Genomic DNA, 12,737 nt, shown 5'->3' on the forward strand with positions numbered 1-12,737 from the left:
GCCAAGTTTTGGCAGCTCAACGGTTAATCTTTCCCCTATGCATCTGAGGCCAGGAAGAGCAGGTCGACATGTCGATCGCCGAGGATGCTGCCTGTCACCAACCAGTGCGGCCACGTGCAGGGCGATTCCTCGGCTATAATGTTTACCTGACTATCACACATAATCTACGGAAATAAAATGGCCAAGCTGTCTACTCAGAACAATATGGAAGGGCGGCAAGTGGGTCCTGCCGCACCACCCATCGATCCACCAATGCTTCATTGTTTGAGCACATGGGCTTTCTGGCCTGTTCACAATTCCTGCATGCACGGCACAGCGGACCTGCAGGACTGACTATTCACGGAACCCAAGCGGTCCGTCCCCAAATCCTCTCGGCCAGATTCTGCACCAGCTGCAGCTTTTCCCACATCTTCTCTTCCGTCATCCCAATGCCCCGACCGCGACTGACGCTCGAGAACCCACACTGCGGACTCACCCCTAACGTGGTGTCGAGGACCTCCTGTCGACTACGGCCCTGACCCTGAGCAATCACATCCGCCGCCGCGTACACGCGGGCCTCGAGCTCGTCGAGAGACTCCATCTCCGGACTCTTGGTCGAGACGACGCCCAGCACCACGTTCTTACCCACGGGCAGGTACCGCAGCGGCTGGAAGTCTCCCGCTCGCTCCGTGTCGTACTCGAGATAAAAGGTGTCGAAGTCCAGTCCCGTGAACAGGCGCCGCGCAATGCGCTCGTACGATCCGCTGATGATGTGGGTTGAGCCGGGCATATTGCCCCGACAGAGATGGATGCCCACGTGCAGGTCCGCTGGTCGACCCACCAGACACTGGTTGTGTGCCCAGATGTATAAGTCGAGCAACTCTTCCGGGTCGATGCCGTCTGCGTGGCAGCCCGAGCGGAACTCGTCCGTCACGAAATACAGCAGCTGGGGGTCGTCCACCTGAATCGACCGCAGGCCTGCATCATACAACGTCTGCAGCTCCTGAACGTACGCTTGGGCCAGATCGGCAAAGTACTCTTTGTCCGTCGTGTAGGGGCTACGGTCAGTGAAGGCAGTGCCGGCGCGCAGCTGCAAATGCTGCCAAGTGATGGGAGGGATGGTAATCTTGCACTCTTTCCATTCTGCCGGGGGCACAAGGCTCCGCAGGTACTCCCAGTCCGCGAGGTACGGACTCTCCACGTAGCGGACTTTGTCGACTGCGATTACTGCTTCCCGGGCTGTCATCCCGTTGCGGATCATGATGTTCACCACGGGAAGTCCAATTCGTAGTCCCGCGGGGACAGGCACGTCCGGGACAATCTTGAAGCCGTGGAGGCGTTCGAAGAATCCAGAATAATAGATGGTTCGCTCGTATTCTCCGGACATGATGGGTCGCACCTTCCGCTGCAGTTGCTGCTCGACCGCTCGGGCGATCGCATCGTCTGTAATTTTTCTGAGGGCGTCAGGGACCGGTTCGGTGGTATACGACACGAGTTGTCCGGTGGCAGCCCGTGCGGCAACGAGTTCATCAGGCCGGAGCAGCGAACCTATCTGCTCGGCGCGAAACTGGGGAGCCATGTTGCTGATGAAGGTTTCTGTATCTCTTGGCTTGTGTTTGGGACGTGGTCCACGGATAGAATGTATCAAAAATCCTCAACTCCCTTCCAGTGAGCCGAGAAGAAGCTGGCATTTTGAGGGGAACAGATCCGGGGTCAGACGTGCGGAGAAGGTGGAGTGCGAGTGCGGAGATGGCTGCGGAAAAGGTCATATCCAGCACAGACCGTCAGCCTTCTTCGTCAGTCGCTCCCATAGCCAACCCTTGTCGTACTGAGCTATATTTTTGCAGCAGTGTCAGCAGGGTTTCTCACCATAAGCCAGGAAGACTGGTCCAGGTGATCAATGGCATGGATGGTACATCCACCAGAGCTCTAAAAGAGGTTTCAGTTTGCGGTAAGTGCTGCCGTTCCTCCAACTCGTCGAGTCTGACCTGGTTGGTTGGTAGAGACTCCGATCACAAGTTGTTTGCTCTTGCACTATGGCTATTCAGTGACATTAAACTCGGTTGCTGTGGTCGTCATCCCTGACAGCTTAACAGGCAAGTTGAAGTGAGGGTTGTTCCAGGCCTCTCCTGGTGTCGTGGACTTGAGGATAACAGAATCTTCATGCTTCCGAGCTTACCGTGTGTGTTGAATGTCTCCGCTGTTGGTCTTCTGAATATCCTTCATGAGGATATTTAGAATAAAGTCAGGTGCTGTAAAGTAGTTGCACAAGAGATGCCTCCATCACGAAGCCATGCTTACTCGCCCAAACTGGTTAGCAGCCGTCCGCTTCCATGTTATCACGTGGCTCTGATGCTACACCCAATGCGGACCGTCTGCTTACCAAGCCGCGTCACAAATCTCCGTTTCATACAGGATACCGATTGGCAGTCCATAATCTCACAAGTGGATGTTCTTGCTATCTCCCACCAATTGCACTCACTTCGATCACTGCCCTTTCTAGTCTCCATGACGCACTCCTTGAAGTAGTCCCTGAAGTTTCATCCAATCGATGCATGGCCACTAGCGATTAACTCAGGCGGGCGTTCGCCTTGGCTTCGATTTCTCCCCTGCAACCCCCCTCCCCCATGGTAGTGAGGGAGCACATTTTCTCTATCTTCACCTTCTTTCGTTAACTCCTTTAATCGTGCAGGCTGGCAGCGCCTCCTTTAATCTACACAATAATCATACAGTCCCTCGTTCACCCCCTCTGCATGCCTTGAAAACTCACGTATGCCCCAATTTATCCCTGGCAACACCAGCAACAACAACACCACCGGCCTCGAGCGGCGCCTGGGGGACCCGAACGTCGAGGAGTATGTGTTCCCGATCCTCATCGCTCTGGCGTGGTGCAACGCCCTGGAGCTGCTCGTGCTGTGCTTCAACACCTTCAAGCGGTACACGGGCTCCTACTTCTGGAGCCTCCTGATCGCCTCCGTGAGCATCCTACCCTTCGGGCTGGGCTACCTGCTCAAGATGTTCGACATCACCGCCACGCACTTCTACCTGGAGATCGCCATCTCCGACCTTGGCTGGGCCGGCATGGTCACGGGCCAGTCGCTAGTGCTATGGTCGCGGCTGCACCTGGTCGTGCACAACCGGCGCCTGCTGCGCGCGCTGTTCAGGCTGATCGTCGTCGACGGCGTGCTGCTGCACACCTGCGCCACCGCCCTGGAGTTCGCGACCAACGCCCTCCCCAGCTCTCCGGCCGTCTCGCTCGGGTTCGGCATCATCGAACGCATCCAGGTCACCTGGTTCTGCGTCCAGGAGCTGCTTCTCTCCGGTGTGTACATTGTCGCGACCGCCCGCCTGCTCCGCCTCGACCGCGGCAGCCCCTCGTCGCGTGCCCTCCTCTCCCAGCTCCTGCTCGTCAACGTCGTCATCGTGTTCTTGGACCTCGCCGTCGTCGCCATCCAGTGGGCCGGCTTCTTCACCTTCCAGGTCACCTTCAAGGCCCTCGCCTACAGCATCAAGCTGAAGCTCGAGTATATCATTCTGGGGAGGCTCGTCGACGTCGCTCACATCCGGACGCAGGGCGCCGGGCCCCGGTTTCGCATATGAACCAATCGGCCTGCCCAAAAGGCATCGGGCCGGGCGTACGTATGAGTTTCTAAAGTACATTTTGCTATGTATATAATTTCCACCCCTTTCAGCCCTGTACATCCCATAGAGAACATATTCTCCGATGATTAGATTCCTCGGATTTCAGAGGGGTGCGATGACTATGACGCGCTACATTCTCAACCCACCACACCGGTACGAATTCGTAACTATCCACCTCCGACCCACATAGCCAACCGCACATGGGGGAACTGGAACCCGCGGGGTAGAATCTCCCCATTTCGACCCGTGCGTTTAAGCACAGCGTCATCCCGACCCTTCCGCTCCAACCTTCCTTCTCCTCAAAACCCTTGCGGAAAGTGGGTATACCTGCCCGCAGTGAGTCGCTAGCAATTCATTGCTCCCTGTGTCACTCCTCCCTCACCAGCCCAGTCAGATTGCCCTAAAATTACTTCGAAGAAAGGAGTGAGTACTATACTACGACAGATAATCTATAAGTCGAAAGACATTCTACCAATGAATGTAGACATTCATTCTAAGATATAGACGTTCGATCTGATATAGACATTCAATCCGATATAGATATTCATTCCGATATAGACATTCAACCCAGATATAGACATTATGTGCAAGAGGGTCTAGGTCACTATTTACAAACAATCAACAGAAAATCAAATCTTCTTCTCTGTCTGCTCGGCCTCGATCTCCAGCCGCTGCGCCTGGACCATGGTCGCGATCGCGTCCTCGGTCTTGAGGTAGGTATGCCGGCCCTGGAGGAACCAGAACCCGACCGCCACCACGAGCATGACCCCGAACACCGCGATCGCCCAGTTCATATCGCTGGCCGACGGGTTGGGGGCGCCCGGGAACAAGAAGAATATCGTGGTCACGATGCAGTAGATGACGCTGATGTAGTTGATGGGGGCGCCCCAGCGGCCGAGGTGGAACTCGCCGGGCGGGAGCTTGTCGCGGCCGACGATCAGCAGCGCGGCGATCGGGAGGCCGTACGAAATGGTCAGCGCGATCGTGCTGACGCTCAGGATGGCTTGGAGGACGGTGTCGGCGAACAGGTACAGGACCCCGACCAGCGCAATCAAAAAGCCCTGGAACCACAGCGCCCGTGCGGGAACCTTCCACACCGGGTCAACGTGCATCAAATACCCGCTCCAGGGGAGGCCACCGTCCCGGGCGAAGCCCCAGGTTAGCCGAGAGGCGGTAGTGAGGATGCTGATGCCCTGTCCGAGGCCGTTGAAGATGAACAAGGCCAAGAGGGTGGCGCCGCCTTCCAAGCCCACGGTTTCCAGCATCAATTCCATGAAGGGCAGGCCGGTCGCTGAGTTGATGACATTGTCGACGTCCTGGATCGAGAACAGACAGACCACCATGAAAATGAAACCAGTGATCGCGCCCATCAGAACCGAAAGCCAGATTACGCGCGGAGCGTTGCGGCGCGGCGCAGGAATCTCCTCCACCATGTGAATTACCGCATCAAAGGCTGTCAGTCCGTACGCCGCCTGCACCAGGCCAATGAACCACACCACCCCGTCGTCCCATCCAGTCTCATTCATCCAGTTTCCAAAGACAAACGAGGCCGGTTGAAAGGTAAGATCTTTCTTAACGCCCACGGAGATGAGCAGGGCGAGAGAGAGGATCACAAACAGCGCGGTGAACCAGACTCCAACAAAGTTGTTCAGCCAGGGCAGGAACTTCTCCTTCCGGCAGCCAAGGAGGTTGATCACCGTCAGCACCAGGACGCATCCGATGTAGACGACGAATTCCAGCCAACCCGTACCAGCGCCGCTCCACGAGTTATCAAACAGGACCTTCATCCCCAGGAGGAACTCGGTCATGAAGGCCACCTGCGAGGCGGTCAGGGTCCACCAGCCGAAGGTGTTGATCCACGCACACATGTACGAGGCAAAGCGACCCAATGGGGTCTCCCAGAGTCGAAAGACCCAGTAGGCCTGGCCCAGGGCCGTGGGCATACTACTGGTCAGCTCCCCGAGGGAGACGGCGACGCACAGATTACATGCGGTGACCAGGACAAGACCCCACAGGATGGAGATAGGACCCCCATTGGTAAGCCCACTGTCGAGATCCTGGGCAAAGGTGGAATAGGTGCCTGATTGGTGCCTCAGAATTAGTTCATCAGTGTTTCTCTCTCTCGGCTAAGTTCAAGTGGGTCGGGGAAGTGGAAAAACAAGGACCGGACGGCCACATTGTCCAAGTGACAAGTGACGCAAGAAAGCAGAGCACACACACACCTAGGACGCAGAAGGCTAGCGAGAGCATGCTCCAGATATCAAATTTGCGCGACAGGGCCTGGTCATGGCCCATCGCGGCGAGGTCGCTGGCATCTTGGGCATGTTGATCGTCCGAGTGGAACGGTTTGAGGGTTTCGGGGTTTTCCACGTCCATACGGGAGGGAGATTCGCAGGAAAATGGGTGTTGTTGGTTTCAATGGATTGGTTGGTTGGATGGACAGTACTGTCAACCGACAGATAGGGCAATGTATTCGAGGGAGAGGCAGTTCATCCAACTGTCCATTTTCTGCTGACTGAGGAAAGAGTCACTCTCTGTGGATATCTCCTGAGGGGTGCTTGATATATGAACCAAGCGAAGAGAAGGTGCAGCAGTGAAGGGTGGCAGGCAGGCAGGCAGTCCTCGGGTTATTTCCCCTCACGGCGCGAGCATTCTGGGCCAGGCAGCACAACAAGATGGGTGATGGAAGAGGAGTTATCGAGTCTGGGAGGGGAAGATAATCAATGAATTCAGTAATTGGTCATAACTCAAATCTTCGTGAGTGGACAAAAAAGATAAGTCGGTGATAAGCGAAATTTTTTTTAAGGATTTGCGGGGGGGGAAGAAAGGAGAGGCTTGGCCTGGGAAGGAAGTGCTTAAGGCTCGGCAGGACTTCCCAAGTGGGGTTGGTAGCTTTTTTCGCCCCATCCACCCTTGCGTTGTCTTGCGGAACTATCATACATTGCAATGCTTGAATCAAATACTTACTATTCAGATCGATATCAAAGTGTATGAATTACAGATGGTTTGTATAGATGGAGATTGCATCACATTGCTGTATCTCGTCTACACCCTCGATTGACCTGCCCGATGGTTACTCAAATGACATCACTCCATCCGGCAGTCTTCTTCCGAAGTAAACAAATACGTCAATTCCCTTGAGGAATACTGGCTAATGAAAGATTTGCCCCTATCTACCCGACCTTGACTGTCATAGTCGACGGTTGCAGCAGAGCCGTCCCGTGAGCTTCCCCTCGGACCAAAGATAGCAGCTGCCTGTGACACTCCTCAGCATCATCCTTACTCCCAATCCGGCAAGTGCACGCGGTGGCGATAAGTCCGTCCGGGGAACCGATTGTCGATCGGATCCATGGCTTGTTATCTCCTCCGTGAACGTGAACCAGCATCCTCCGACTATAACTTATGTGGTCATAGCTGAGCACATTGTGATGAGAGCGATACGAGGAACACAATTGATCATTTGACATATGATTCATCTCCCGGATACCTTGTGAACACTCACCTGGACAAGGCATCCAGAAATCTTCAGCAACCTCCTGCTTTGACCATGCGAGACTAGTCTCAAACTCTATACTACCGACTTTCCGGCTTCAGGGAGGGTCGAAATGCGGGGTTGGGCTACAGGACGATCGGAGCGGCCCAGGGACACTGGCGGCTTGTCAGCTGGGATCGAAGATCCGACACCGGAATGGCGGTTTTAGGTTGCAGCACAAACGAGCTGGATGATAGGTCCAAAACACCGAGGACAGCGGGATATTTCACGCTTGGCGATAACTGAAGTACCTTGCCTGCCCTTAGCGTTTCGGAGCAGCATGTACTACTCGGTAGGGTAGCAGTGGACCTGGCAAATGCCCCTGGCTGTCCCTGCACCCGTCAATACAACAATAATGTTGCCTCTGCACTGCGACATCTCTGAATTACGAAGTCATCGCTTTTCTCACCCACTGGTTTCTTTGCTATTAAAACTGAAGGGCAGACCCAAAGCCATCTCCGCTGCGATCCAGCTATTCTTAGTGAGGTATGTTCACACAATTGGACACTTGAAGATCAGAAGAACCTGAGCAGATGGATTCGTGACATTAAATGCTGTATATTTCAATGCTAACTTTTTTGTCTAGGTGATCTCTCAGGTCCAGATTATGCCACTGCGAAGAACCCGTCATGGGATGATGACCAGAAGGAGTGACGGCGGAAGCCTCGCCCTCTATTAAAACACCACCAGTGCACCTACCGTCAATCTACGGTGTGAGTCACAGGTCTTGGGCTCCGATCACAATGGCTTAATCTTCTTATAAGTCGGGCTACTCTTCGCCCAATTTCTCCCCAAGACACCACATCCCGCTATCCCAAGCCACATGCTCCGTCACCCAGTGCCATCTCATGGGGGTCAAGTCAAGCCATGGCACAGGCGACACCCAAAGTGACGATGATCGAGCACCTGAGAAAAGGCGGGGAGATTGATGGGAAAGTCAAATGTTGAAGCTAACCACCAAGTGTACACACTGATCAGCAGTGCCAAGAATGGCAATACGAGATGGCTCATGGTCACCGTATGACATGGAGGCTAGCGGTTCATTGTAGTGCTATATAGACATCACTTGAACAACCTGAATTCATGGCATGCGAGTGTCCTAAGCTTCAATCAAAGGTGTCCTCGAGTTCACTTGGCACTGTTACCACTATGTTCACCAGCATAGGTCTTGTTGCTCTCGCAACACTCGGATTTCTCCATCAATGCATAGCCACCGCCAACCTCCCGCCCGCTGTCCTGAAACGAGATACCTTGCCGCCTGAGGCGGGCAGCCTTGCGAAGAGGGAAGTCTGTTCGGACGGTACCCGGTGCATTGTAGGCAGCTGCTGTGGTGAAGGGTGCTCATGGAACTGTTGTGGTCTGGACCAGGGTGGATGTAAGATCCCATCCCTCAATGCGTAGTCCTCTTATTGCGCATAGAACTATAAACGACTGACCGACAAAACAGTCGGATGCGATCTGGGCGCGCGGTGCCAATTTGACGGCAATGTGTTTATTGGATGCTGTGACAACTTCATCGGGTATGCCTTGTTCACCACTCATCTCCGCCAACAAGCATCGAGCTAACCTGGTATCTGCAGAGGTTGCACCGGTGAAGCCACCCGCATCACCGTCCACACCCCCTACAGCACCGTCACCTTGAGCGACTCGACACCTAAGGTATCAGCCGCGACGACGTCTATATTCACTTCGTCCACCACCACCGCATCAAGCGTGACCCGCACAACACCGGCACAAACCAAATCGTCCTCAGAATCAACCACCCCCTTCCCATCCTCCATCTCATCCTCATCCAGCACACCATCGCAGACTGACTCAACGTCCGCAGCGACAGGAACAATCACAATCAACCCAGCCTCGCGCACATCCACCGACTCTAGCGCTTCATCTTCCCCCTTCCCCTCTTCCTCCTCCTCCTCCTCCACCGCCACCTTCTCCTCGTCCACAGCCCTATCCACCGCACCCGCACAAACCGAATCCCCCAACAGTGCCGACATCCCCCGATCCCAAGTCCGGGAGATAGCCACCCTCGTTGGACTCGCAGCTCTCGCATCCTGGTATCTCTTCTAGACGTCTATCCACCACCAAGTCACCACTCTTCGTCATCAATCATTTCTCGTTCATGAGCATAGCATAATCCTCTAGATTGAACTTACCTAATGTATCAAACAGCCCTTACCATCCATATCCCACATCTCCCCAAACAACCACCCCCATACAGCAAGCACCCAGGCCCCTCCAACCCTCTCATAACCCAGCGAAAACAAGCACCAAGCCTCACCACCATCGTAACCCCACCGCAGCCCACCCCCCTGAGCTACACTACCCAGAATTCCCTGCAGTATTGATGCAAGTCACGCAAGCCGATCGCCTCACCCCTCTATCTTGAGTATCACCCCGACCACGATCGGCCCATACTACCGATACATACTATCGATAGACTTCCCAACGACTGCGCCACGACCAACACCCTAGTCCCATAGACGAGACATGGTGGAGCACAAAGACCATCAGGAAGTGTAGCCCGTGTAGCCATGTGGGTACGGTACCGGATGGAGCTCTCCGAACGGGAGCCTAACCTCGGGGACGGTCGTATGATCGACCACTAAGCCCCCACCACCCTCCGGAATAGTTCTCCGGGGGGATGCGGAAGGGTTGAGTGGAGTTTGTGCGAGGGGTGGGATGGGTACGAGGTAGGGGCATTACCGGGGAGGGGGGCAGCGATGATCTAGATTCTTGGGTTGGTGGTTTCGCTGGAGGGGTCTACCTATTCAGTTTTAGGGCCTTGGTTAGGAGGGTGCACGTGATGATGGTGGAGGTGGGGGTGTTCTCTAGTTTTTGGTTTTTTGGGGTGAATAGGGGCTTTCTGGGCTCATGTGCGTGCTGTTGTGGTATATGCTTGATGCATTATACGGGATATTCAGGTGAGTAGATGAGGTGGTTCGGTCCCCGGGGGGCTGATTGATGATGGGATGGATAGAAGCGTACGTTGCTTTCGTGGAGCGAGTTGTAGGTATATCTCAGACTCTGGCCCTTACACAGAGTACTGCATACTGCAGCCTGAATCAAGCATTGTGGTGGACTGGGTATTCTCTCGATCTTATTACACTCGGCCTCGTAGAGTGTATGGCACGGGAGAACTGCTAATGTAGCCCCTGGATGGTAGCCCGGTAGGACACCCCTACAGTCATAAATCTAGATACAGCCACAGCGGAAAGAGCCTTATACCTAGCACTAATCGCTACCTTAAAACCAGTCTCCAAGCACTGAGCATGTACACAAGCAGATTAAGGGAGAGATTATTCTCCAATTCAAGACCGATCGAACCACACCATAACCATGGTTCACATCTCAAATCCTCCTTTTCCGGAATAGCGTATTCTGTAGAATGGGACCCTGGGACCCTTGCCAAGATAATTCTTAGGATCCTGTGCTAAGACAGCCAGCAGGGACGGACAGTCCTGGCATACTCATAATCATAATACTCAAGGACTATAGCCTACCGCCTTCCGAGATTCTAGACATTTCTGCCGGGCCGACAGCGACTACGTATGTATATCATGGTCGGCACAACTGGCGGTGTGCGCGTCTCGAGGACTCGAATTTCCGGCCTTGTTCTTTCGTCATTGGAGAGTGGGGAAGGCTGTTGAAACATCAATGTCGTGAATCCAGAGCATCACGGACTTTAGAGGTGTTTTCTTGGGTTGCGATTCATTAGCTGAGTATTTGCTGACGTGCTGGAATTCCGTCGTCTGGCGTTCCCAAGCCATACTGAGATTGCACATACCCTACCGTACTTTTATCTACTGCCAGTTGAGGAAGGGATGTGGAATCTATAGACTTCATCTTAGTTCGTGATACTCCTATCCTCAAATCAATCTCAAAGGATCTACACCAGTAACTCAGAAGCAATTTGTTCCGGTTGTGCTTTAACACCGACTAAGAATATATGTTCCGCAAGGAAACAGCATACAGTGCACATCCTGACGCCCGCTTTCTACAGAACATAGTAGTTTTCTACAGCCTAATATTTAGCACTGACATGAAACACACAGAAAAAGCTCGCGACTCACGCATCTATGAAAAAAAAAAAAAAGGCAAACGAAGTAAGGGTATCCTCAGGAAAGACTGATTTGTAAGCTGCACCGATCCCCAGCAACCTCTTTTGACATCTTGGCACCCGCTTTCCCGAAACAACCAGATTTCATCCACGCCTCGGAGAAAGCAGTTCTGACAAACCTATGACTTGCTCGAAATAAATCCTACAGGATTCAAAAGACCTGCTATAAGGGATCTTTGCCAGACTCTTTCCCTAACATCTCGAACCCTCCCCAGCACCACCGAAGAAACCACATTACGTCATCGCGTCGACACCTCCCCTGAAAATGCCCACGATCGGAGTCTTCCCCGCCGCCGGCGCCCTGGGCACCAGCACGGTCAACCACCTCATTAAACTCGTGCCGGCGTCCGACTTGATCCTCGTGGCGCGGAAGCCGGACAACGACCACCTGGCCGAGCTGGCCCGCGCGGGGGCAATCGTCCGCCGGGCCGACTACGAGGAGCCGAGCACCCTGGACTGCGTCTTTGACGGGGTCGACGTGCTGCTGTTGATCTCCTATGCGTCAATTGAGATCCAGTTTCGGTTCGAGGTTTGTTTCCTACAGAGGGCTGTGGCGTTGCAAATACTGGAGAAACCTCAGCTAAAGGCCGAGACAGGCACATAAACACGCCATCGACGCGGCGCGCCGCAGCGGCGTGAAGCACATCTTCTACTCGTCGCTTGGGTTTGCCGGTGATCTGGAGAAGAGCAGCGTGGCGCACGTGATGAAAGCGCACCTCAAGACGGAACGGTATCTGGCGGAGTTGCAGTCCTCGTCATCTAGTACTCAATCTACCTATACGGCGGTGCGGGAGGGGATCTACTCGGAGTCGTTCCCGATCTACACGAGCTGGTTCGACCTCCACCACCCGGCGGACGAGGTGGCCATCCCGCATGCCGGGGACGGGCCCGGGGTGACCTGGGTGAAGCGCGACGAGCTGGGCGAAGCCACGGCGAAGCTCATCGTCGATTATACGGAAAACCCGCGCGAGTTCCCGTACGTGAACCGCGTGCTGCTGCTCACGGGCCCGCGGGAGATCTCGCTGCGGGAGACGGTCGAGATCCTGGGTCGGGTGATCGGGAAACCCCTCAAGATCCGGGAGATCTCCATGGATGACTTTGTCAAGCTGCCGCAGCATGGGAAGAAATTCTTCTACCATGGGATTGATCTGACGAGGGAATGGGCCACGGCTTGGGATGCCATTCGGCGCGGGGAGACGGCGGTCGTGTCGCCGCTCCTGGGCCAAATCTTGGGTCGCGAGCCGGAGAGCTTCGAAACCACGATCGAGGTATTGTATAATAGTGGCGAGTCGCTGGCTGAACGCAGATACTAGAGATCATCCTTCGGAATATAATAAAATCATATTTCTCGCAAGAATTTCGATGACGCAAATCATGACCGCTCGAATTCTGCATAGCGGGGTAAATGGCGGGTAAGCTTCGGGCCCTGGATGGCTACCCGCGCCGGCGACGAAACTTGCCGAT

The 12,737-nt window shown here is 54.4% G+C and overlaps 5 protein-coding genes across 5 annotated transcripts; 3 read left to right on the top strand and 2 right to left on the bottom strand.

Moving 5' to 3' along the window:
- Positions 1-102: 102 nt before the first annotated feature.
- Positions 103-1,612, bottom strand: BO82DRAFT_350921 (cobalamin-independent methionine synthase II family protein). The gene has a single exon (XM_025634282.1). It carries the CDS (start codon positions 1,556-1,558, stop codon positions 338-340), a length of 1,221 nt encoding a protein of 406 aa, XP_025495808.1. The 5' UTR covers positions 1,559-1,612; the 3' UTR covers positions 103-337.
- A 798-nt stretch (positions 1,613-2,410) lies between these two features.
- Positions 2,411-4,014, top strand: BO82DRAFT_350922 (uncharacterized protein). The gene has a single exon (XM_025634283.1). It carries the CDS (start codon positions 2,752-2,754, stop codon positions 3,577-3,579), a length of 828 nt encoding a protein of 275 aa, XP_025495809.1. The 5' UTR covers positions 2,411-2,751; the 3' UTR covers positions 3,580-4,014.
- A 136-nt stretch (positions 4,015-4,150) lies between these two features.
- On the bottom strand, positions 4,151-6,406 carry BO82DRAFT_350923 (putative amino acid permease family protein). The gene is made up of 2 exons (XM_025634284.1): positions 5,844-6,406; positions 4,151-5,701 (listed from the first exon to the last, which is right to left on the bottom strand). Exons 1-2 carry the CDS (start codon positions 5,995-5,997, stop codon positions 4,251-4,253), a joined length of 1,605 nt encoding a protein of 534 aa, XP_025495810.1. The 5' UTR covers positions 5,998-6,406; the 3' UTR covers positions 4,151-4,250.
- Positions 6,407-8,015: 1,609 nt separating this feature from the next.
- On the top strand, positions 8,016-9,290 carry BO82DRAFT_163925 (putative GPI anchored protein). The gene is made up of 4 exons (XM_025630286.1): positions 8,016-8,528; positions 8,601-8,673; positions 8,734-8,812; positions 8,982-9,290. The coding sequence occupies exons 1-4, from the start codon at positions 8,237-8,239 to the stop codon at positions 9,174-9,176; spliced, it is 639 nt and encodes a 212-aa protein (XP_025495811.1). The 5' UTR covers positions 8,016-8,236; the 3' UTR covers positions 9,177-9,290.
- A 1,945-nt stretch (positions 9,291-11,235) lies between these two features.
- Positions 11,236-12,586, top strand: BO82DRAFT_327297 (NAD(P)-binding protein; the record flags this gene model as incomplete). Its single annotated transcript, XM_025632957.1, has 2 exons — positions 11,236-11,802; positions 11,870-12,586. The coding sequence occupies exons 1-2, from the start codon at positions 11,539-11,541 to the stop codon at positions 12,584-12,586; spliced, it is 981 nt and encodes a 326-aa protein (XP_025495812.1). The 5' UTR covers positions 11,236-11,538.
- Between the last annotated feature and the right edge of the window lie 151 nt (positions 12,587-12,737).

The sequence above is a fragment of the Aspergillus uvarum genome (genome assembly GCF_003184745.1).
Source record: "Aspergillus uvarum CBS 121591 unplaced genomic scaffold BO82scaffold_6, whole genome shotgun sequence".
NCBI classification, from domain to species: Eukaryota; Fungi; Ascomycota; class Eurotiomycetes; order Eurotiales; family Aspergillaceae; genus Aspergillus; species Aspergillus uvarum.